Genomic DNA, 24,077 nt, shown 5'->3' on the forward strand with positions numbered 1-24,077 from the left:
TCATAATGTAATTGTTTGGTACTATTGAGCCTCCTTAAGATTGCTTGTTTTTGGCATAAGCTTTGGGCACAGTTTTCCTCGAGGGAAACGGAAGTCTTTGTGCTCTCTGTCAAGTCTCCACAATTACCTTACGCAACCCCCTTGATCACGTCAAATTGTTCGTTGAAAAGCTAGCCCTACAGAGTGACCGTAAAACAAATACTGAAAAGTTGAACAAAGCTGACAGCCATTCGGCGAGGGCCCTTATTAAACCTCTAGTATTGAAGCTGTAACATTGACGTAGAGGGAAGGGGTAATCATCTACCCGTAGGCACCTGCCTTGCGAATAGGTATTGTCCAACGCGATGTGAATCCCCTCGGTCTACAAAGTAGGTATCACAACAGCGCGCTTTGCTACGAGGCTATAGTTAGGTAATGAGATCTGGAAACAACAATGATGCCAAGAGATGCCTTTGACGAACATCCGCTATCCGCCAGGCTCAGTGACCGCAGCACCGTATGCTCTGGAGCCGCACAATAATCAAATTGGCACGACCAGGCTACCCTCGTGTCCAAGGAAATCCGGAATTTCCTGTGGTTGATTACGCAAAAATTTCGTGGTTGTCGATACTGCAGTTTGCCCAATGAAGAAACCGGTGATTTACCGTGACGTGACGCTTCAAAAGCAACGGTGCGCATCCCCTGAACAGAATCGCTGGGTCAAATGCAAATATCCCCCGTCAAGCAGTAAAATCAGACGATATCAAACACGAGGAAGAGATAGATGATATAGAGAAGGATTGGCTGTTTGGTTCGGGGGCAATAAGCCCGCCGCCAATTCTGCGGGCATCCAGACTTGAGAAGATGTTATTGACCGTTGCCCAGGAAAATGAGAGACCCTGTGATATCAGCAAAATCTTGGCCAAGACATCGCGAATGAACCAGACACAAGCATGAGTGATATTATCTTATGGAATATTTATTGCTTCATGGTGGACCATGCTTAAGCTCAAGATATATCATTTCTACCTCCTCTGCCTCGCTGTCCATGGCATTTACTGTCCGTCCTACCCCTGAAGTGCACCAGAAGAACGAGGAATACGAACAGAATACAATCACTAGGGCTAGAAATCACTTGCCTGAGGTTCTTCGGCCTTCGAAAGATGAACCCACGTCTTGTCATTGTACCTCGACCTGGCGTCACCGAGTACAGGCAAATCTCAACTTTACACATCCAACTCCCGAATAGCGACTACAAGCGCAGTTCTAGTAACGAGGCCAGCATCTGCATTGTTCCGTCTCTCGTCATCCATGATCAATCACGCTGTTTCCCATCATCCGGTATTCTTGGGTGGCGTACAATTCGTTGTTCCGGATAATCACCCATTTATCTCCTCAGATCCCCTTCGAGGCTACTCCTTCTTCGACCGAAGCTAGGAGCCGCGTTTGTTTACTTCACCTGTTCCACTTCATCTTCTCACACGCGTCTAGAGCAGCACCAGATGCCTCATCCTCATCCATGAGGCAGCAAGTCTACGCCCTGCGCCCATTTCCACCCTCACACCTTGATCTGCCGATATTTCTCTTTTTTCCACTCACATCCTTGACACCCCAACATCTCTCCTTCTTCCATCCTCGGCCTTCTTCCATCCTCGGAGTCTCCTCATTTTTTTCTCCTACCTCTTCTTCTCCATCACCACCACATTTCCTCATCGACAAAGCAGCTTCGTCCAACAAGAAGAGACAACTTCATCTCGCGATACGCGCTGCTCAGAATATTCATCAAAGGTACGATATCCATCTTCTTCTTCTACTCGTCTTTTACTTCCCTTCGCAAATATCGTTCCTTCATCCCCCTTTCTCAAAACCTCGTCAGTCTGAGCAGTTGGGACCGATTTCCTGGCTCCTTCCTCTCCAGCTCACGCGTCTCATTCCCACCTCCCAATTTTTCATCCCTCACGCGTCTTTTTTGTTTTCCTCGAGAATCAAAATATTCAGATCGCCCTCACGTGAGGGTGGGTGGTCGGGCAGACGCACTTAGTTGGTTTTTCCGTCTACCAAAGCTCACTTCCTCTTCCTCGTTCTCTTTCTCCCACCTTTCCCTTCCCTTCTCTTCTTCTCAAATCCAACACCGCCGCTTCCGCTTCGCAAGGTCTGCCTTCTTCCAGCTTTGCTTCCCGTGGGCCTTCATTCTCCTTTTCTCTCTCTTCCAATCCTCTCACTCGGCCTTTCTCATTATTCCACCTCATCTCAGCCATCTCATCATCGGCTCATTCTCATCTCTCTCGCCCGAATTATTTGAGAATTCAGCGCAAGTTCTCAACTCAGCCTCGGGTTTTTTTTTTCCTCGTCACTGACAAATATTTCAATAAGACCTTCCTCGCCATGGCCTCCTCTCCTGCCTCCTAAATCGAAGTACCCAGCATGAAGCGTTGGCACAGCAGCAACATCATGGTAAGCCCGCAGTCTTTTCATTTGCGTCCCGGACTCGTCTTCTCTCGTGTCTCTTCCCACCTGTCCATCTTGCCGATTGGACCCTAAGCGGGCCGAGAATTCGTTCTCGGTGAGACGTCGGGAGCCCGGAACTGGAGAGGTGAGTTGCCAGGGTGACAGGGCCATTTGGACAGGCCAGTCACCCTTCTGTGGGCAGTCGGGGCAAATCACTTCTTCATTCCGGTTCTGCCTTCGGGCGGTATGGTCTCAACCACCTCGGATTTCCCTCGTGGAAGTCCTGGGATGGTCCAATCGGTTACTTGTTGCCACCAATCCGTCCTGCTGGGCAAGCAGGGTAGCGGGCCTTGGAGGTACACCCTACTCTCTCGTTTCCGGGTGTGGCTGTGAAAGGTGCCCCCTTATAACTTCCGCCTTCGGGTGGGTTCATGGAGCCAGTCCCAGCCATCTTTCAGGACTAGTCTCGCGACATCTGGATCTTTTTCCAGGTGACATTCTGGGTCCCCATCGATGTCTGGGTTCTCAGGAGCGCTTTCTCACGGTTGCGCTCTTGAGCTAACCGCAACGTCCTTCCGTCAAAAGTTGGACCGCGTGGTAGCTAGGTGTCGCAAGCCAAAAGTGTTTCTCCATGGATGTTAAGAAGTACCGATCTTGGCGAGGTGCTGTGGTGGCGGCAGCAAAGATGCAGGATCTTAATGGCGTGGCACAACAGAGGATGACGAGTTGGGCTTACCAGTAAGGTTTTCCTTGCTGACTGGGTGAAGACACAGGACAACTCATTCGATAATTTCGAGAGCCAGGATGATATGGCAGACAATTCAGTAAGTTGGACCTCGCCATCATCCTCAAATCAATTTATCTCTTTGCTGACATCTATTCGACAGATCGACGACAATGGCAATGAGGTACGTCCACAATTCACATTGTGTCCCAGCCTCGTTTTTCTTTGCGTCTTGCGCTTCCTGTGAGCGCCCTGCCCTCCGAGTCCTAAGCACATGACGTATCGGGAGTCCGGCGATATCTCAAGCTCGAGGCATGTGTGGATGCTAGGACCATTTGGACCGGTCACCGACTCTACTTTGAGCCGGAGCATCGCCCTTCGAGTGACGGATATCGAGTGCGGGACGTGGCGTCAACCTCTGGTCCGATGGACTGGGGGATGACTCGTGAGGGTTCGGTCTCGTCGTCGTCATACCCTAGTAGAGCAGCTCGAGATCATTCCCTACTCTCCCGTTTTGGGGGTGATTCTTGTGGGACGGCCCTGATGATACCTTCGGGTGTCCCTGCGGAGAGCTTGGAAGAAGCCACGGGGTGGTCAGAAGAATTGTCCACTCTTCCTACCATCAAGCCTGAGAGAAGAGCCGCCTATTCTCAGACCACCGCGTGGCGTGGAAGCCTTGGAAACCACACCTGACCGCGCCTGTGCCAATATCCAGGCCTAAAATGGGGATGGGGGCGCCAGTCAGATGGTTAGAACCAAACCGTCAGGAAAATCAGGATGCTCCGTGCGCTTAACGGGGACCTGCCTGGTATGGCGTCGATGATCAGGGCTCAGGAAGGCAGCAAGACGCAGACATTGAGAACTTCGAGCGTGGCGTACCAGCATAATATCTATTCTCCAGCTGACTGGGCGAAGACACTCACACAGGATGATCCTCTTCCGGCCAAGGGCAAGGACTTTGTGTCTCAGAGCCATCAGGTATGGTCTCCTTTCTGGAAGCAATTTTCATGCCAGACTTCTAACCCCCAGGTTCAAGAACTCCGCAGTCAATGATACGAGCTACAACCAGCCTCCGTCTGATACCTCAGCCGATAAGGTCACGGCGCTGCTGATGCTAGAGTCACGCGTCGCGCAGATGGAGGAGACTTGCAATCAGCTCAAGAAAGACATGACTCGATTCCAGCTCAAGACAAATGCCGTATACTATCATCGTATGGCGATGAGCCGAGTGAGTTCAGTTGAAGGACGCCAAATGAGAACGGAGAGAAACGTCGAGCGCATAGATGAAGGCCGACAACAGACGGAGGCCACCCAACAGCAAGTGCAGGTCACTCAGGCCGCTCAAGACAAGCACATCCAATACCTTATTGCCTGTGAGGACGCCCGCGACGCCTCCAAGCACGGAAGTAATGCCTCTGAGGACGAACACTACCAGCGACACAAGGAGCTTCAGGACAGATGCGACGAGCTGACGATGAAGAATATGCGATACGATGAGATTTTCATTTCTCAGGCAACCCGCAACCAGAGAATGGATGCCCTGGGACAGAATCTGGCTATTTGTACTGTTCTCATCGTTGTTGTCATTGCCATTGTGGGCTATGCTGTTTTCTCGTCTTGGGACTGAAAGTAAACATACGATGGGGAATTGAGGAGTTGTACAGCAACTGAGAAATTGTTTCGGGCATGGTTGGATTGAAAGAACATGGCATGTCAGTCTCTCCGAAGAATGTAAGCACAGAAGAAATACCCAAAAGTAATAGATACTCGTGCGGCTCGTTTTGCATCAACCAATATTTCCTCTCAAAGAGTTAGCAAAACCTATGACAATGTGCAAGGTTGTGTAACGTTGAGATAAATTGAAGAAATAGGTATCTGGTAAGCTGCAATATTTATGTTACTCATGAATCATACTCCCGCCATCTCTGGGTGGCCAAGCTAATATCAAGCCTGTTTCAAGGAGACAGTGCTTCGAAGCTCCAGCTCGTCCGAGGCTCAACCCTTCTTCTCACTCGAAATATCCGCTCCAGAGCCATCGTCACGATCCCAAATTGCAGTCTCCATGGTGGGGTACACTAGGTCCGCGTCCTCTTCTCGCCACTCTTCCAGATCGACCAAATGCCAGTTGGCCCTTACGAATCTGCTCCGAACCTTGTCTGACATGCCAACCATGCGAATCTGCACGCTCTTTCCAGAATGCAACTTGATCTCATCCTTGAGCTCCTTCAACGTCATGATGCCCGACGTATCGATAAACGGTACCATGGTGAAGTCCCATACAACAACAGCAAGCGGCGTCTCCTTGAGACGGATCTGCTTCTGCGCTCTCAATCTCTCCAGGCGCTTCTCCGCTGCTACACTCCAGTGTCGCTCTCTGTCGTCTTGGCTAAGACTGCTTTCGACGCGCGGGTACACCAGCTTGATGGCAGTGAGCGTTGAAGTCTTTGCGCGCTCTGCGTTGGGGAAGAAGATTGCGTCGTTGAAGTCGACGACGATGGCGTCGCCCGGGATAGAGATGCGCGCGTTCTCCATGCGCTCGTCTGTGACTTGGCGACCGCCACCGCTGGTGATGCGGGTGATGGGTTGTGGGATGGAAGTGGCTGTTTCTGCGCTGCTAGAGTGGATTTCGGGCTTGACAAAGGTGGAACGGAGGAGAGTCCAGACGATGCTCCAAGCGACCTTGATTTCAAGGTTAGTTATGGCTGAAAAGAAAGACGTTTAAAAGGGGGGAACATACAGCAACACCGATACCAATCTCGGCAGAGACAAAGATGGTGACCCAGAAAGAGACCATTGAGGCAACAAAGTCGGGAAAGGAGATGCGCCAGAACTTGTAGAACAAAGACAAGGGACCAAACAGATGCACAACTGCCATGATCTAACTTTGGTTAGTGGATGCTTATTGAGTATTCCTCAGAGCAAGTAAGGTACTTACAATAATGGCTGACAAAGTTGCAGAAGGAAGCCAGTAGAGGGCTGGAGACAAAACATAGAGCGTCAGGAGAATGAAGGCAGCAGTGACCGCACCAGTCAGAGGGCTCTTGACACCACACTCGGACGCAACAGCAGTTCGAGACATGGCACCACCGACGGGCATGGTGCTGAAGAAACTGTTGACAATGTTGACGACACCCAAGTAATTGAACTCCTGGCTCTGGTCGATCTGGTAGTTATTCTTCCTGCCAAAGGCCTTACCGACGGCCAAGTGCTCAAGGGTGCTGGCAACGAGTGGGGCAACGGCTCTGGTGGCGACCTTCTGGACCAAGTTCGAGGCGGGCACAATGGGGTGGGTGATGCCGTGGGTGCTGACTTGGCTGACCTTCCAGGCGTAGTCTGACTTCTCGCGGTTGCGGTTGACGAGGTAGCTGATGAGAGTGAAGACGACCAAAACAATGACGGCTCTGGAGTTGGCGAGGAGCTTGATGGCAAAGTGCCTCTTACCGTATTTCTTGCCCACCTTCTCAAGAATGACGAGAATAAGCAGCGTTCCGAAGCCGATTCCGCACGTTGCGCCATCCCACTTTGGCAGACGACGAAGGACATCGCCAATGACGTTGAAGACACCGGATGGCACGTTAGTCAGGCCGACGAGGGATCCAACTTGGCCAAAGGCGATGACGAGGGCTGCGGCTGAGATGAATCCGGTGAGGACCGGGAAGGAGACGTAGTCTAGGAGGAATCCGAGGCCGAAGAGACCAATAACGAGTGAGTAGACTCCGACCATGAGAGCCACGGATGAGGCAATGGCTGAGATGTCGAATCCTTCTTCGCTGAGATCACGGACGATTTCAGCCGTCAGAAGGCCCAAAATGGAAGTCGGTCCGGTTGAGAGATCTATGCATCAAATGAGAAGTCAGAAACCAGAATTGCACGAAATGTTCAAGACAAATTTGCAAACAAACCCTTCGAAGTGCCCATAAAGACCGCAAATGCAGCTGGCAGCCAACTTGAGTACAGGCCGTTGGCAATGGGAATGGTTGCAATCTTTGCGTAAGCCAAAGACTGCGGGATGAGCATGACGCCCACGGTCAGACCGGCAATGAAGTCGGTGATGAGCCATTTCGGGTTGTATCGAGGAAGCCACTGGACGATGGGGACCTTGTCAAGGAGGTAGACTCCCGCGGCTGACGGAAGCTTTGGGGCCCCCTGAACGACAAAGTCGCGAGCTCGTGCGATGCTGGCATCTGTGGCGAACTCGTCTTTCACCTTTTCAACCTTTCTGGTGATCTTCTCCATCTTGACAGCAGAAAGGGAACCCAAGTGCCGTTGTTTAAGAAAGATGAGAAAGGGAAAGTGAGGTAACAGAAGTGTCCGGGGCCGTCGGTGGCTGATGTGATGAGAACAGACAAAATGGTTTCAGAGCAGTTGGGATGGTTATATCTGTTCAAGAGAGACTCAAGTCATCACCTCCATCCGGTCTCAACTATTCGATATTTGACTTGATCCTGGAGATAACAACTCAGTTCAGTCAGACCCCTCCCCTTCCGCCACGCTGATGGAGGTGTTCTATATGCTTGCTGCATCGCATCTGATCCGCGCATTGCAGCTTGCCCGCTTGCGCAAGTCGCCCGTCCCCCAGTACAACACAGCAGCCACATGGGATAGCGACCCGAACCTTGTAGGCGGATAACTATACCATCCAATACGTGTAGAGAAAAGGCAAGAAAGACAAGAGGAGAAAGAGGGGGAGGCGTGAGCCAAGAAAACACTACCGCAGCTGCATCATGGTCTCCTGCGTGTGTACACAACTTGGCCTAATCTAGGCAAGGAACTGCCGTACCCTCCTTCGGACGACACTCGGTATCCCCTCACATGCCGATGACACCGGATCTAATGCAGTTTGATCACTGTTCAGCCCATGGAAGGTGTCGAGAGCCTCAGATTGGTGGGAGTTTGGGTAGGTCTGCGTTACGTCGAGCAAGGCCAGCCAGCCAGCCAGCCCCCTCGCGCGGAGTCGCGCCGCGATGAACGCCAAATAGCTTGGAGACCAGGAAGACATTAGACCAGCACTCCAACTTTTCTCCAATAAAGGAACAAGATAAGCTACATGTACAGGGAAGACTTCAGGTCTGGTCCCTGGATACTAGTCGGGTGCAGATGTCCATCCAACTCAAAGTGAAACTGACTGGTACCCATCCCGCGTGGGATAGCAGGAACAGGACTTGTGAATAGTACGCAGCGTGGCGTGGCAAAGAAACGGTACGTTGATCACATGTGCACCAGGGTTTGGGGGATCAAAGTCAATGGCTACTAGACGGGACGAGAATAGGATCAGTTGAATATTTGGAGTAAGAGAGACAACCACATAATTAGCACACACTACGTTATGTGTGAAGTTACTAAGTAAAGTACGGACGCAGCTGGGCACGGAGGCTAGAATTGGAGTCATGTCAGCTGTGATGAAAGGTCCGCGCCCTCTCATTCGTCATTTCACAAGATGGGGGAACCATGAGCATAGCATCTTTGTTTCAACGCTTTTATTCACTTCGATTTCGTTTGATTTTGAGTTTGCATTCATTAAACTTTGTATTAGACTTGATATCTCGTCACTTGGCATCTGAGAGCCGCAATGCTAAGTCGACTGCCAAGTGCCGGTGTCTCTTGGCCTCCTCGTGGCTATTGACGACTAACCAAAGCACAATCCAGTCTTGGCAGGTTGCACATCGAATCTTGTGAGACAGCGAGGGCGTTGAAAAGGACGGACGATCGCCACCGGCAGACAAAACGGGCCGACCTCATGGGCAGTCACGGCAGAATTTCTGGGTGTGTACGTGCGTATTGTACGTATGAGAGTGATGAGTGAGCTGGTGAGTGAGTGAGAGAGAGAAAGTGAGTGAGAGGTGTGTGTATGATGTTTGTTACTTTTGCCACGGCTAGCACTACGGTAGTCGAAAAAGCGTCAAGCCAAGAAATAGGCAAGTCCCAATTCCTATTAGCGAACACCAACACTTGGTACCTAAAGCACGTTCTTGGGGGTTGCATGCATTGGCAGTCTACACGGGAAGCTTGGCGGCAAAAGACATATCGAATTTCCCCATGTGGATTGGTGACTTGAGATAACAGGCTCTCCCATCCAAGACATAGAACACTTGGCTTTCTCTGATCCTCTCTCTGGCGCACACAGCGCATGCGTGGGACCTTTTCGGTTTCAGCTTCTTGTGCAGGACTAGAGTTGAGCGAATATGAAGGGTCGCAATGAAGTGTATGTGGTATCCATATTCCCATATCAAGGTGACGACGACGACGCAATACAGAGCCCCATTTCTTTGGTATGCGAGATACCGCGTTCGAGTCCCTCTCTCTCGCGGTCCTATCGTTCCGTCAGGTCTCTGTCTTTCTGTGCCTCTCTCACACACTTCTCTCTCTACCTGCCTGTAAGTATCAGAGGTACGTTAGTTTTGACGCAAGACCGGAATTCCCGCGCGAGAGCCCCCCTACCCAGTTGGCCCCCTCCCCCCCTCCGTTGTCCACTTCCCTTCCCGTTCAACTAAAGACCAAGACGCGGGGTACATACCCGTCCAATAGCGCTCCCGTCGCGGTCATCGGCTCTAGCAGGGCCATCTTGGATAGACGAACGCAATGACGAGGCGAGATGTCGTGTGCCGGGTGGTGGGCGCGGGCATACAGGACAGGACTCCACTGAGTAGTTCCCACACGGCCACACACACATCTTCCAGTCTCCGCTCTCTGTGCGTCCCCAAGTCACACCCCTGCAAGTAGCCTTCGATACGACGGGACAAGCTTTTGATTTCCCCGGTTGAGGTGGTATGCCAAGCCCGCGAATCAGGTGCCGTATTCCGGCCATGCAGACCGGGGTGAAGTCCGGGTTTGACCGGGGTTTAGGCCTCTGCCACTCGGTGCTAGCCTAACGGGAGTGACTCGCGAGGAAAAGCGAGGAGCGAGGAGGAGGAGACAATCAAGCAACACCCGCTGCGAGAACCCATGGAGATGTGAATGCAGTTCGGCGGGCGGCGAGCGGCAAGTGGATTGTGGGCCACAGAAACAACTTGACAAGGGCAACAAGAGCCGAGGGTGAACGGGGTTGAGAACAAGAGAGAGTGTGAGAGACTATGCTATATGTAGCATCCCTAACTGAACGTACATGCTTCTTCGATTAAGATGCTGCAGTCACACTGACGAGGGTTGTATTAGATCCATGCTCACTGGTCGAATCCAGGGTGATGTCTACCACGGCATGTTTGTGTATGTGCCAGTGCCGCCCTTTTGGCTGCAACCCCAACGAATCAGCTCACGTTGCCGTTGGGATGGGAATAGCTTTCCATCGACAACACCAGGGGGAATGTCGCTTTCGCGCCCTGCCTCCAACTCTCTGCGTAGTTACCTGGTCAGTCAAGTCAGTCAGTCAGTCGGTGATGTGCCCAGTCCCAATCCCCCCTCATCTCTCATTGCCCCTTGGTGCTCGCATTTACCCCTCTTTGCCATCTTCTTTTCTTGCTCTCTAGTCTCCTCTCTCTGTCAGTCTCCAACTTTTCCAAGAATAGGAATGGGTGTCGTCAACCGCAACGTTCACACCCATACAGAAGTTCCTAACCCTACAGGCCTGCTGCCCGCACCGGGAAATGGACCGAAAAGAGAGAAGGCTCAAAACATTGGACGATGCAGGTAGCGGAAACGGCCTTGTCAGCTTTCTCCTCCTGCACCACCACAACCACCACCACCTCAGCACCTCGAATGCCTGCCTTCAACTCGTTGCTGAAACGGAACTATTGGCCCGGATTGATGGTGTCGTCGCCGTGCGGGGTTCGTTCCATGAGGATTACGATTCTTTTCTGCTCGTCGCTCTCTCGACGCTTCGGTCACCGGTCACCACCTTCTTGATCCATCTTACGGCTCTACGCACCCCTAGCCTCAAGGCCTCCGGCCTGCGTCCCTTCTTATTCTCTGCATTTCTTACCGCCGGCTCCCACCCTGCGATAAGCCTAAATCGGGCACGAGGGCCCAGGGGGGGCGTGTCCAGAGGGGGTTCTCTCTCCTCGCATGCAACGAGAGCCTGACCGCGGGTCACGGATGGGCGTCGCGAACCTGGCTGTTACAGCCTATTGCAGTCATGTTCTTCCCACACCGAGGGATGTGAGCTGCAATCAACTAATATGGCACCCACCCCTCTTTCCCTTAGATCTATTTGAGGCAGCGATATCTGGTTAGACTAGGTTCGTAATTACGGACGTCTTTCGGAGACCTGTCGGTAAGAGAAAGAGGTAGTTGTGTAAATGATCTGTCGGTGATGGAAGAGGATGGTGAGAGAGAGAGCAATAGTCCTGTATACGTGGGCTCTAGTTCTAGTTCGAGAAGCGGAGGAGGCGATCTATGCGCGGCTGACTTGATGGTGATACAAGGGCCTGGACTTGGCAGCGGGAAATGAGTAATCCGATCGTGTTTGGACGGATGCTTTCCGGAGTAGCTGGCATGGATGCCCTTTACAAGCCCAGTTCTGTCAGTAAACCTTGAGTAGGTTACCTTGACTTCATAGACTCTGAGTAAAAAAGGCTTTTGTCTGATGGCAGTGGGAGACACAGTATCAAAGGTGGAAACGGCGTCCAAAAAGCCAAAGTGCGAAGGCGCGAGGACGGGTTTGTTTCTAGACATCATAGACTTTGTTGCCAAGAATAATGAAATGGTATTATTGACTGATCAACAATTTCTGTCGACAAATGAGATGATGTTTGTGTCCACTGGCTGTAGACGTTTCATCGCCCAACGAAACAAAATGCCGCCAGAGCACAGACGATGACCGAGGGCAAAGGACTCAGCCACCTCGTTCCCGTTTCCAATGTTTCCATGCATGATGTTTCCGTTCCATGTCGTTGTATGACCATCAGAGTTCCTCCGTCTCGGTCTGAACATCCTCGGCATCGACGCTAGTGTCCTTGGTGATCTCGTCCTTCTCGGCGCTCTTGACCTTGTCCCAGAACTTTTCTCCAGCATCGGGGTCGTTGGCGAAGAGATGGTCGACGACCAGTTTCTTGGGCGTCTCTCCCATCCACTGGAATAGGGAAAAGTCTCTAAATTCGTCGGCGCGGAAGATTTCGAGCATCTCGAGGGGTTCGTCGCCAATGTTCTCCACAAAGTGACCCATGTTCTTCGGAACAATGCCAACGTCCCCTGGCACGTAGTCGAACGTCCTGGCGTTTCCTTCGGAGGCGAAGATCGTGACTCTGGCGCGGCCCTTGATGAAGAAGGACCACTCGTCGGCGTTGGGGTGCCAGTGCATCTCGCGGAGAGCGCCGGGCTCAATGATGGCGTGGGCAGCAGCAATGGTCTTTGAGATGGGGAAGTTCTTGGAGTCTGTTACTCTGACTTCGCCGCCAGACGTCTTCTTGGGTTCCTGTGCAAGCATCTTGTGTGTGAAATGATGCTTTGATTTCTTGACGCCCTTTCCGTCGGGGGCCTCGTGGCTGATGGAGCCGGGTGTGGTTCCTTGGAAGATGTACTTCTCTCCCTCGGGGATGTTGGCAAAGACCTCGGGGGCCAGCTTGAAGTTCTTGGAGATGACAGACTTGGGGGTGTGTGCTATTATATTGTCAGTCAACTTGAAGTCTTGTTGTCTCTTGGTGGCATAATACCAAGCCAGTCTGTTAGAATGAATGTAGACTCCTCAGAAAAGTGTCCGTCGTCGAAAATCAAGAGGAATTCAGTTCCGTTCTCGCCGAGACCTTGAAGTGAGTGAGGCACACCAGACGGGAAGTACCTGGACAGAACTGTTTAGCGTGATGGATAAGAAGCAGAAAAGAAGTGGAAACAAACCAGAGGTCACCCTTTTGGACGTCGTCGATAAAGTTGCCTCCCTCGTAGTCAATGGCGGTGATACGACAGCTGCCATCAAGGACATAGGCCCATTCAGCTTCCTTGTGCCAGTGGAGCTCGCGAACAACTCCCTCGTCAAGGCGCATGTTGACACCGGCCAGCTCGATGCTAGTAGGAAGCTCGCGAATCGTGGTTTGTCTAGTCCAACCACCCTCCTACAAACGTGCTAATTAGTACCACTATGCTTCAACAGAAGCTATGAGGACAAACGAACCTCGATGCGAATGTGAGAATCAGCAAAACTCCAACGCATGTTGGCAAGATTGCCGTGATCAGTGCCTGGAGGTCGAACGAGATCCGGGTTCTGTCTGGATCGAGCTTCGTTCCAAGGACCGAGAACAGAGGCTCCGAGGCCATTGCGGTACGGCAAGGGATCGAGCTCGTCGCCAATAGAGTCGATGGGACTATCGTACTTGTCCTTGTGGCCGGGAGTGTAGGGAGGCGAGCCGCTGCGGTACTTTGTAGGAAGACCCTTGCCGTCGAGGAGGCGCTGGCGAGGACTGTCCTGAACAGGTACTGCGAGGGTCGGAGCGATGAAGCTTAAGACAGCTCCCGAGAGGAGCAGCGGGATATGCATGATGGTGGTGAGAAGCGTGAAAGCAGAGGATGTTAGGAAGAAGGAGCTGCAGGTGATCCGTCTTTCACAACGAGAAAGGTAAATTGGCCGCGCTGGCTTTTATATTCCACACTTTGTAGCCAAGACGCGAAGATCCTCGGTCCTGAGCTGGGAAGATTTCGGAGCTCGAAGCTCGGAGAAGTTCCTGATTGACCAATGAACATACGGTTTCGAACCCCTGGTAAGCTGTCTCGACCAGTTACACTGCTATCGGAGGCCATACTGAGGTTCGGTAGTGTTGTCGACCATAGAAAGCCTGCCTCCGAGTGAATGCCGACGCATCTCCGCATACCATGGGTCGAGGACCTGAGGTAATGGAGCTATCAATGATGTGAGGTGAGGAGGAGGAGGAGCTCAACCGAGCGCGGCGAGGTGTCGATGCTGCGGGGTACCGCTGTAATCGGCGCTGCCCAGGCCCCCTTTACCCCAAGCTCCGACCCCTGTAAGCCGTAAATGATTGGAGGCCACTACGTGTCATTGGCGACCTGGGCTGGTCTTTTGGCATGTTGGACGGCACCCAAGCAAGAGTGGTAAAGCTTGGCTGATTCTGCAACGATTGTGAAGGGGGTGAAATGTGAAGAGCACGTTGGAAGATACAGAAGACGAGTAAAGCAGCATTGTGTAGACGATTATTGCATCAAAACGATGACGCGTCGTACATTACAAGATGTTCCGCTTTGTTTACACTGCCGGATTTGTGCATAAAATACATATGAGGGCATTCCTCAAAGGGCAAGACCACTCCAGGTGAGGTGCCTGCCGTGCCTTCATGCCTGCCTACTTACGTTACTGTCTACTTACGTTCCTGCCTACCTTCTCTTTCTTGGCTTCGGTCAGGTTACCTCGCTTGCCTGTGACTTGACTTTGGAAAATGTCACCCGCCTCTTTTTCTTGGCCTGGATGTACATACCCTGAAGTCTTCCAATGCGCATCGAGTTCAAGTAGTCCGAGTCTTGGCTATCATAAGACGATCATTCATTCAACTTCTCTCGGTAAATTATGATGGGTTCCACATGGTACATGTGAACAATGTTTGCCTACTGCTCCAAATGTACCCAGGCCTCGATCCGAACTAGCTATGATAAACCTTTCTAATGACACCTCAGTCAAAGCCAATTTTCCAGTCTTGATTTATGTACTATACCTGACTGAGTATCCAACAGTAAGGAAAGCCATTCCCTATGGGAAAATGCGATAATCGATGAGAAAATATCAATGTATTCTCTCAGCGCCTTAGGATCGAGTAGATTAGTAAAGGGAGCATAACATCAAGAATTCAAGTACTGTAAGTACTGAGATTGATACTATGTGACACAAACTGTTCGTAAAACTCTCAAACGTGAAGTAGGCTTGTGGGAGTCAGATGTTGCAACTTGCTAAACACAGTTTCAAATTCTGGACCAGGGAAATTGGCCAGGCTGGATACATGTATCTTACGTGATGAACTCGTTTATGTACCTTAGTAACGAAAAACACGCTCTTATTGCTTAATGTTCTCACCGGACTAAATATGACAATATGTATCAAGTCCTTTATTTGTCAACACTGGGCAATGGTGTAAGTGTATTGCATGACACTGAACTCATATCTGGCAGATCTTCGACCAATCTCACGTACACAAGAACCAACTGGCTAGAAAAACATCAGATAAAGCGCTTCAAGGGACGCCTCGACTGAACCCGAGGCATCAGCATTCTGTAGCCTCACACAGGATCAGCCATAGTCACGTAGACCATAAACACTGCCTGTTAGGGCTTTGACAGAGGCCTGCGTCCATGATTTCAAACAAATCTTTTGTGATACCGTCACTGACCTTCTTTCAAAATCAAATCAAACCTTCAGGGCTTTCTTCATCTTCTTCAAACACCTCAAAGTGAATCGCCAACTTGGAAACAATTCGCTTCGCCAGCAAAGGCTTCCATCAGAGCAGGATGGCAGGAGGTTCAAAGCCTGGCGTGTACGTATCAGATACAATGTCTACAACTAATCGTCCCATAATCTGATTGTCGAAAAACAACCTGGTCCTATACAAGTACTGAGTCGCGAAGGACCTCACTCTGGCCAACTTTGGCGAACTGGTGGCCGCCGAGAAACCCGACTACGACTCTACCACCACTGTTCAGGCGACTAACAGACCCGCGGTTGATGAACCAAAGCCTCAGTCGGAAGGCTACGCGGTTTCCCTTCTTCGGCCGAAATGTGACCTCCTACCATGATGCCCTCTGGCGCCAATGTCGACCGCAAAACCTGGGACGGCAACAACGCGAGAAAGATTAAGGAGTAAAACGAGGACTTCATGGCGGCGGCAATGGCTGATGAAGAGAACGATGAGGGACCCATTAGAAATCCTGAAGTGCATACGAATATGATTTTGAGCGTTTCTCGGGAGCCTCATCTTCCCAGTTTTTCGCCCCCTCTGCCTCGCTATGCAATTATGCCCTTTGAAGATGTCCACGCGTACCATCCAGCTCTCGCGCTCGATGACTTCGAGCACCAGCAGCATGCGCATTTGGCCCCAATGGCTCCTTGGCACCCCAACAACGTTCAGGAGCCGGATGTCCACCAGAACGACCGTGCCGTGGAGGCCGTCAACAACTATATCATCCCTGGACAGCAGCCGCAGATCCTCCCTGGTCTCGATGACAATCGCTTCGATGAGTACACGCTGCATTATTAGTCTCTGGAGGTTGATTGATTTGGCTACCCTTGCAGCCTATCCCCACGTCGGAGGAAACGAGAAGGCATGGAATGACAAGCAGGAATAGCGAGTATGAGACGATGATGTTGGCAATGAGAAGCATGATGAAGCTAGGGATCAATGACGCTGTGGAACAACTCGGATGAGAGCACATGTATATTCAGCACAGTCACCAGTGACAGCCTGCGGGCTTGTCTGCCGATATAAAGAACGCTTCCTATTATTGAGCAGAAGACCTACTACTTTCTCATTCTACTCACTGCCAGTGTATCATAGAATGTCCCGGTGAATTATGCAAAGACGAGATGAAGCCGAGTTCCTAGAGCGTGGTCATTGTATCGACGAGGTCATTACATAGCACATAACATGAGAACACAAGTTGAATTGCCACATGGATTACAATTATATCTATATTTTTTGCGCCTCGATGTTGCAGACTAATGAGCCTAAGATGAGGTCAAGTTCGTCAAGAGAGTGGCCCAGCATATAAGCTGTGCCATATGTTGAGCCATGACAGCTTTGCGAACTCGTTTACAAGTAGGCAAGAGCACCGAGAGCGAGAGCAGCCAAGACGCCAACAGGGCCCTGAGTAGCGGCACCATTGACGGTGACGGGGGTGGCGGTAGCAGTGGCAGTAGAGGTGCCGTTGCGGGTGGTGGTGGCGCTCGTGACAACAGCAGTGCGAGTGGTGCCAGCGGCGGCGGACGAGGCAGCGCTCGTGACGGCGCGGGAAGCACTTGAAGCGACGGAGGAGGCGGCGGAAGCGGCCTTGCTGGTGGCAGCAGAGGCAATGGAGGAGACGGCAGCAGAGGCCGACTGAACGACGGAAGATGCAGCAGCAGAGGCCGAAGCGACGACCGAGGAAGCAGCGGAGGCGGGGCCACCACCTCCAGCGACGGCGGCGCAGATCTTGCCAGCGGCGGGGAGGACCTGGTCTTGAGGGACAGAGTTAGGATCATGTTGAGTAAGACGAGGGCTTTGGTTATGAACTTACTGACGGCAACGTCGGCACCGCAGCTAGCGAGGACGCAGGGAGTACCGGCGGTGACGATGGCCTGGTAGTTGGCAGCGCTGCAGAGGCAGGAGATGTCACCAACAGTGCACTTTCCGGTGGAAGTGACGGCGTCGGCCAAGCACTTCTGGGCACAAGTAGGGACATCGGCCAGGGATTGGGAGGCGGCCAGGCCAGCGAAGGCGATGATGGCAGCGGTGAACTTCATGTTGACGGTTGAGGTGATGCCGAGTGACTTGACTAGGAGTTGAGTGACTAGAACAACAACGAAGGTGTTGGGTATACCTGGTGAAGCGAGAGTTGAATGAGCTGATGGGAGAGAGGTAACCCGGGTTTCGACAAGGTGGAAACACCTGCTTCTCATATACACCCCGGACCAGCTGCCTTTAGGTCACCGAAATAAGCATCTGCGGGGGGTTACACCCGATCTATTCCTAGCTCGGGCCAGAACAGCTTTGTCTAGGTTTGAGTGAGATGTTCCCGTAAGTATCTAGTTTCCGGGCTGGAGGAGGAGCTCTGGAATGTTGCGGTTCAGCGTTTGCAGCCACGCACGTTCCCACATCCGTCCTTGAGACACACGAGACCAATCGGAGCTTCCAATTCGTCTTCTCCAGCTCCTAGGTTCCTGTGGCGTCTAGACTAGACCGCAGCTTGTTGAGAGGTGTGCCTGACCGGGCTCAAGCCGGATTCAGCAGCTCATAGTGGCGCCGAGGGCATCCACTTGCTTTGGTGTTGAGCGACACGGCGGGAATCCATGGCTTTCTTGGGAATTCTTTGCCTCTTGCGTCTCGGTTGGAGTGAGAGTAAGTAACACAGACTACTACCGAGGAGAGCTTTCCTCGGTGCTGCGTCATTGATCTACCTCGAGAGGTCTTGAGCCCGATGAAAAGATGAGGAGGTTATGACCTCACAAGAGCTCGAAAAAACCAATACGAATATTGGCGGAGCAAACTTCATGGCGTTCACTTCATTACCTAAGGTAGTCGGCTCCCCTCAAAGTTACCCACAAGGTGGTGGACTGGATAAGTAAGACAATAATAAAAGCTTAACATTCTGGATCCCGCGGGGAAAAGAGAGAAACATACAGGGATGAAAATTTTGCAAGCCATCTGATGAGTCTTAATAGAAAGGTATTCTGTCTGGCATCGATCGTATCGAGAAAGTGGGAGAGGAGACCTTCTCGTCGAGCCGAGGATGTGGTAAACTTGTCAGAACACCAAATACGCTTATCGTGAACTATTGGAGCTGAATCTCCACGAGGTCTGGCGTCGGCCAATCGGTTGGCGTCTCTCTTAGCGGGCATGGCCTGAGTCGACTAAGCGCGCTGACGGAGGCAAAGGCTCGCGCTGCCAGCTCCAACAAGTCGGTTCATATTGACTAAGAATTAGTTGTTGCTCTAATATCTCCGGAGGAGCCACGTTGTTGAGCTAGTCGATGGCACCTCCGAGGACGTGATGGGCCGTGGCAATCTGACAGGTCGGGGGGCTGGGAGCTACGACACGAGCACGGCGTCAGGGGGATCCAATAGATGGCAATAATGATTACCTGATAACCTACGATGGCGCTATCTAAATACAAGACCAAGTAACTAGCTATACGACACAAGAAGTCTACAAGATGCATGCTGTTTCGCGCCCTTGAGGGCACACCGTCTTCCAGAATCCGCCCATGCGATCCGTTACATGTCTAGTCCGTTCCGTATCCATGCCCATTCCAAATTCCACAGTGACAAAGGAGAAAGAGTAGAAGTTTCAATGAAAGACCCAAGCGACGAATCAATCCATCGCATGCTATGTTGCCCCAACACGAACACAGAAAAGGAGAAGAAAGAAAACACAAAGGAAACGCTATACTCGTGCTACCCGTCCGTCCGTCCGTCCTTCGCCACGCTAAACACCTCGTCATTCCCTCGCTATTCCCATGCCCATAATCTCAAAACAAGTCGTGAGGATTTAGTCGCTCTTGTCGCCCTCGGAGTGAGAGTGCTGAGAGGACGATCTCTTCATACCCCGTAGATCGCATCTTCGTATGATTTGACTAAATATGATGGTCAGCATAGTGTTTCAGAACATAGAACGTTGAAAGGTGATGGGTTAGACTCACATCCCGCCTCGCTCGTTGGGGTTGCGTACAACCACCAACTGCTCCTTCTTCTTATCATCATTCTTCTTCGTCTTCGTCGACGGCGCCCTCGCGTGGGACGACTCCCGAGAGCGCGACTGCACAGAAGGCGTAGACAGACGTCCCCGCAGCTGGCCAATCTGGTCCTTGAGGCTGTTGACCTCGGCGACCGAGGCGTCGTAGGAAGCGCGCATGCCGTCGAGCTGGGCATTGACGAGAGACAGCTGCGACGTCAAGGTTGCGTTCTCCTGGCGCAGCGCAGGCGCCATGACGGCTTCCGTCTCCAGTCTTGCGACGCGGGTGACGAGATCGTCACGCTCGGCGGTGAGGGAGCCGAGCTTGACTGTCTCGGACTGGAGCTGGTCGTTGCGGTCCGTGAGCTCGGCGATACGGTTGCGGAGCTCCTCCATGACAGCGGGCTCAGAGGGCGTGATGGACTTGGCGGAGACGGACTCGGCCGCGACGGGAGCTGCCTCCGGCTCCGGAGCTGGGGCGAGCTCGGGCTCGGGGATGGCCTTGGAGAGCTCAGAGGGTGCCGCTGAGGTGACGCTGGCGGCGTCATCTTTGACTTCTTCTGGTGCAGGTGCCGGTGCTTCTTCGACAACCTCAGCCTCCTCGATGACTTCGATGACGGGGACCGCTGGAGGCTCCTCCGCTGGGGGTGCGGGGGGTGCTTCCTCAGGCACCGGAGGAGCTGGAGGAGCCTCTTCGGGAGCGGGAGGGGCCTCATCATCCTCACCCTTGACAGTGTCCGTATCGCTGTCATCCGCGGAGCCGATGACGGACGGGGCGGCGGAACCGATGATCGAAGGTGCAAGTGAACCGGGGAGAGAGCCGGCGATAGATCCCATGAGTGACTCGGCGCGCCGGAGCTCGCTGGTGACAGACTCGTTCTCGTCCTTGAGCGACTCATTCTCCGAGCGAAGGATGTCGCGCTCTTCTGCGAGACTAGAGATCTGAGACATCTTGTCGTCCTGGTCCTTGAGAAGCTCGCCGACCTGCCCCTGGAGTGTCGTGTTCTTGCCCTTGAGCCCCTCGATACGGGTTCTGAGCTTGTCGTACTTGGTCTTGAACCCCTCGAGGCCCTTCACCTGGGTCTCGAGCTCACCCTTGCTGAGCTCAAGCTCGCCCTTGGTGGCCTCGAGGCTCTCGAAACGGGTCTGGATGTCGGTGTTGGTAGTCTCGAGCTGGGTGAGACGGACCTCGACCTCTTGCTTTTCACCTTCAAGGGTGCCAAAGCGGGTCTGGATGTCGTTCTTTTCGGTGTTTAGCTTCTCCATGTCGGCTTCGAGGCCCTTCTTCTCGGCCTCGAGGGCATCAAAGCTGGCCTGGGCGTCCTTTTTCTCCGTCTCGAGCTTCTCAATGTTTGCCTCGAGACCCTTCTTCTGTTGGTCGAGGTCGTCGATGCGTGCCTCCAGACCCTTCTTGGCCTCTATCAAGGCGCCGTTTTCCCGGTTGAGTTCGTCGACTTGGGGCTTGTATTTGTCGACTTCCATTCGGAGAAGGTCACGCTCGGCGGTGATGTCGCCGATCTCAGTGCCCTTGCGGATGAGGTCCGTCTCAAGTCCGGTGACACGGATCTCCATGGTGTTCTTGATCATCTCGAGAGCGGCAATCCTCTTGATGAGGGACTTTTCAGTCTCCTTGGTGACGAAGTGAGCATCGCCGACGCTCCTCTCAAGGTCGTGACACTGTGCCTCAAATTTCTTGGTGAGCTTCTCCTGCTCGGCAAGAAGCTTCTCTTGCTCAATGAGATCCTTCTCAAGCACTGCATTCTTAGTGGCAACCTCTGTCTTGGCGTCTCTCTCTTGCTCGATCTCCCTCTCGAGCTTGACGGCGTTTACTTCCAGTTGTTCCTTGATGCCCTTGAGCTGATCTCGTTCACGCTCAACATCATCGAGCCTCTTCTCATGTTCACCAAGGGCACTCCTCACGTCATCGAGGAGGCGGCTCTGCTCATCATAGTCGCGAGTTATCTGGTCCTTGAGGGTCCTTTCTTCACGGTGTCGCTTCTCAGTCTTCTCCTTGGCGGCTGAGAGTACCGAAATTTGGTCGAGGGCATCTCCGAGTCTTCTGTCTGTGTCGGTCTGCCTGGTCACAAGGCTCATGGCCTCCTCCCTCATGCGCGCGATCTGCTTGTTGAGCTCATCTTGAACCTTCTCACGCTCGATGAGGTCATGTGAGGTAATGTGTTGGACCACGGGAGGGGCAGGGGCTACGGGGGCGACCTCGATGTGGATAGTTTGTCTCTTGGGCGCGACGACGTCGACGCGGGTACCCTTGAGGTTGGCGGGCTTGGCTGGTGCAGGAGGGACGGTGTTGGTCCTGACGACCTGCTTTTCGGTGGTGAATGGCCGAGTCCGAATGGCTTGGGTATATGAGTCGGACTTGGAGGAGTGAGAGTCAGAGTCATCCACGCTCGTCGCGGTTGTGAGCGATGAGCGAGAGTCGAAGCTGTACTTGGACTCGACATCCGAGTCATTGGTTTCATCGGCTGTGGTGTAAAGGTTCTCTGTAGACCGCCTCCATGGGCGGCTAATTTCTGGGCGGAGCTCAGGGCGAGAAGGACGGGTGCGAAGCATGGGGGGTTTGAACTTCAAGGGAGGCTTTGCGGCGCCGTTCTTGTTCCTCCAGTTTCCGGCTGAGCTGACGCTCAAGTCGGATCCGCTGTCGTTTACCGAACGATCCATGGGGCCAACTGGGATCTCGGAGACGTTGGCGTTGGAGAGATCAAGTCTCTCAAGAGGAGTGTTGTCTGGGATGGAGACTGAGGGCCGCCTGAGTCTGGCGAAGCGACCGCGGCCCTTCGCGGGCACCGGATCACGGGTAGGAGCCATGAGGACGGTGAAAAAGATGTGTGAAATGGAGATTCGCTCAGGAGCCAAGTAGCTCTGGTAAATGGTAATGTTATTCTTTTCTTTGGGAGTTCTCAAGTTATGTGCCAAGCTGGACGTCTGATCTGGGGCTGGTGGACTCTGCGAGTGACATTGAAAGTGTATTGGTAAGTTGATGAGGGGTAAAGTTGCATATCGGGTCTGCTCGGATCTACAATCAAAGAATGATGAGATCGGAAGAGGAAGTCTGGATGTGGAGGCAAGTTGGTTTTGTTTAGAATATCCAGAGTATAGTGTTGTGGGAGGGAAGAAGGGGGAAAAAGGGAGGCGGAGGGCGATCTACGTACAGGAGCCCAACCGGCAGAAAATGATATTCGATACTGCCCGCCTTCATCCGTGGCCTCACACCAGCGCGCCTACCCCCGTCCAATAGGGCACATACGTCAAAAAACAAGTTCGGGGGCCCCTCGACTTTTCGTCCGCGAGCGACGGGACACGGGATGGTCGAGCCAGACGAGCCAGTGTCAGGGATGAGGCGTGGCTCCAGAGCGGGACTCCCAACTGGCCCTCCACGGAACCGTTTGGCGGGATGCCCAGCTTACATCCGGGACACAAAGTAGCGTTGAATATTGCAAACGCAACGTCGTCACTCCGTCGCCCTTCGGGCAGAGAGGGCTCGGGTGATTGGGCCATGCCGCTGTCAGGAGGAGCAAACCCTGCTTTCCCTAGTCCATCGGCCGTGTCTACGGTCCACGGTGTACACCCCCATGGGTTCCTAAATCCCCCCTTGTCTAGACTCCATCAACGCTTCCCGCCTGCCGGGGACTAAAAAACGGGAGACTGGGGGGTGCCACCATCCATCAGCTTGGGCGAATGGGTTCGGGTTATGAGAAGGACTGAATCTAAGAATACACCTTTGCAATATCCCCAAGTGGCGAAGAACATGTGTAAGTCTCCCGTTGCTGAACGGATTTGAATCTCTCTTGACACTGCGGTCGAACTTTGAGGCCAACTGCTTCCGTTGGACCTCTGCTATGTTTGGCGGCATATTCGTACTTTCACCCCCTCACTATTGGAAAAAGTCCCGCCAACGACTTGACGGCGGTTGTTTATTCTCATGTCCATTCTCATGCTTTAGCTTGCTCTGTCGAGGGCCAAACAGGATTGAAGCCCTATTTCGCAGGGGCCGAACGGGCCACCAAAGGCAGAAGAAAACGAATCAGGGAGTCTATTGAAGGCTGGGATGAGTCAGGAATTTTGGGGAAAAGACATGGGCTTCACAACCAGTCGATTTGAGCAGGGCAAACAGGCGGAAATGAATTCGAATGGCAGCCGTCTAATTTCTCTTTCTCTCCCCGTTTGTGCGCATGGTGTTGTGGGTTGGGCATCGTTCACTTTGCTTTACTTGGGCTAGGCCGAGACAGTTGGGACGCAACAAACGTGGGATGGAGCCACTAGAAGACTGCACGTTCCCGGAGCCGACAGGGGACCATGACTTGGACGTGGTGTTGTTTGATTCGTCCGCTTTGCGGGCCGAGCCATGTCGTCGAGTCCGGACCCTGGCCGGCTTGTTGCCGGCCTCCCACTTCATTGTAGACAGGCTTAACAGAGGTCTGCTCATCTATTCAGCCTCCACGAGTGTGAGGCATCATGGAGGTTGGGAAAGTGAACTGAAAAGATGGCTGATATCAGGCAGGATGTCTTCGCCCGGGCGCGTGGCTTATATGGTGGCAACAGCCTGAACAACGTGATCGTCTCCTGATGTCTGGCTTATCAGATGGAGGAGCACTCAAAGTGGGCGGCGATAAACTCGTCCCGCT

At 52.7% G+C, this 24,077-nt stretch overlaps 5 protein-coding genes across 5 annotated transcripts; 1 reads left to right on the forward strand and 4 right to left on the reverse strand.

Annotated features, from left to right (window-relative positions):
• Nucleotides 1-2,403: 2,403 nt before the first annotated feature.
• Nucleotides 2,404-4,778, forward strand: BDZ83DRAFT_755775 (uncharacterized protein; the record flags this gene model as incomplete). Its single annotated transcript, XM_060514665.1, has 5 exons — nt 2,404-2,433; nt 3,201-3,251; nt 3,315-3,335; nt 4,079-4,129; nt 4,188-4,778. The coding sequence occupies 5 exons, from the start codon at nt 2,404-2,406 to the stop codon at nt 4,776-4,778; spliced, it is 744 nt and encodes a 247-aa protein (XP_060360889.1).
• A 368-nt stretch (nt 4,779-5,146) lies between these two features.
• Nucleotides 5,147-7,387, reverse strand: BDZ83DRAFT_707329 (sulfate permease; the record flags this gene model as incomplete). The annotated part of the gene is made up of 4 exons (XM_060511545.1): nt 5,147-5,830; nt 5,889-6,029; nt 6,087-6,985; nt 7,054-7,387. The coding sequence occupies 4 exons, from the start codon at nt 7,385-7,387 to the stop codon at nt 5,147-5,149; spliced, it is 2,058 nt and encodes a 685-aa protein (XP_060360890.1).
• Nucleotides 7,388-11,987: 4,600 nt separating this feature from the next.
• Nucleotides 11,988-13,553, reverse strand: BDZ83DRAFT_586654 (oxalate decarboxylase family bicupin; the record flags this gene model as incomplete). The annotated part of the gene is made up of 4 exons (XM_060505969.1): nt 11,988-12,682; nt 12,736-12,860; nt 12,917-13,131; nt 13,191-13,553. The coding sequence occupies 4 exons, from the start codon at nt 13,551-13,553 to the stop codon at nt 11,988-11,990; spliced, it is 1,398 nt and encodes a 465-aa protein (XP_060360891.1).
• Nucleotides 13,554-16,501: 2,948 nt separating this feature from the next.
• Nucleotides 16,502-18,014, reverse strand: BDZ83DRAFT_633951 (uncharacterized protein). The gene is made up of 2 exons (XM_060509063.1): nt 17,285-18,014; nt 16,502-17,225 (listed from the first exon to the last, which is right to left on the reverse strand). The coding sequence occupies exons 1-2, from the start codon at nt 17,664-17,666 to the stop codon at nt 16,822-16,824; spliced, it is 786 nt and encodes a 261-aa protein (XP_060360892.1). The 5' UTR covers nt 17,667-18,014; the 3' UTR covers nt 16,502-16,821.
• Nucleotides 18,015-19,401: 1,387 nt separating this feature from the next.
• Nucleotides 19,402-22,260, reverse strand: BDZ83DRAFT_586633 (uncharacterized protein; the record flags this gene model as incomplete). The annotated part of the gene is made up of 1 exon (XM_060505967.1): nt 19,402-22,260. One exon carries the CDS (start codon nt 22,258-22,260, stop codon nt 19,402-19,404), a length of 2,859 nt encoding a protein of 952 aa, XP_060360893.1.
• Nucleotides 22,261-24,077: the final 1,817 nt, after the last annotated feature.

This window comes from Colletotrichum acutatum (genome assembly GCF_030867785.1).
Source record: "Colletotrichum acutatum strain CBS 112980 chromosome Unknown BDZ83scaffold_108, whole genome shotgun sequence".
NCBI lineage: Eukaryota > Fungi > Ascomycota > Sordariomycetes > Glomerellales > Glomerellaceae > Colletotrichum > Colletotrichum acutatum.

Coding starts and splice junctions, on each gene's coding strand:
- BDZ83DRAFT_633951 (XM_060509063.1), bottom strand. CDS start 17,666: ATGAGAAGCAGGTGTTTCCACCTTGTCGAAACCCGGGTTACCTCTCTC. Junction 17,226..17,284: donor CGGTGCCGACGTTGCCGTCA/GTAAGTTCATAA, acceptor CTGTCCCTCAAG/ACCAGGTCCTCCCCGCCGCT.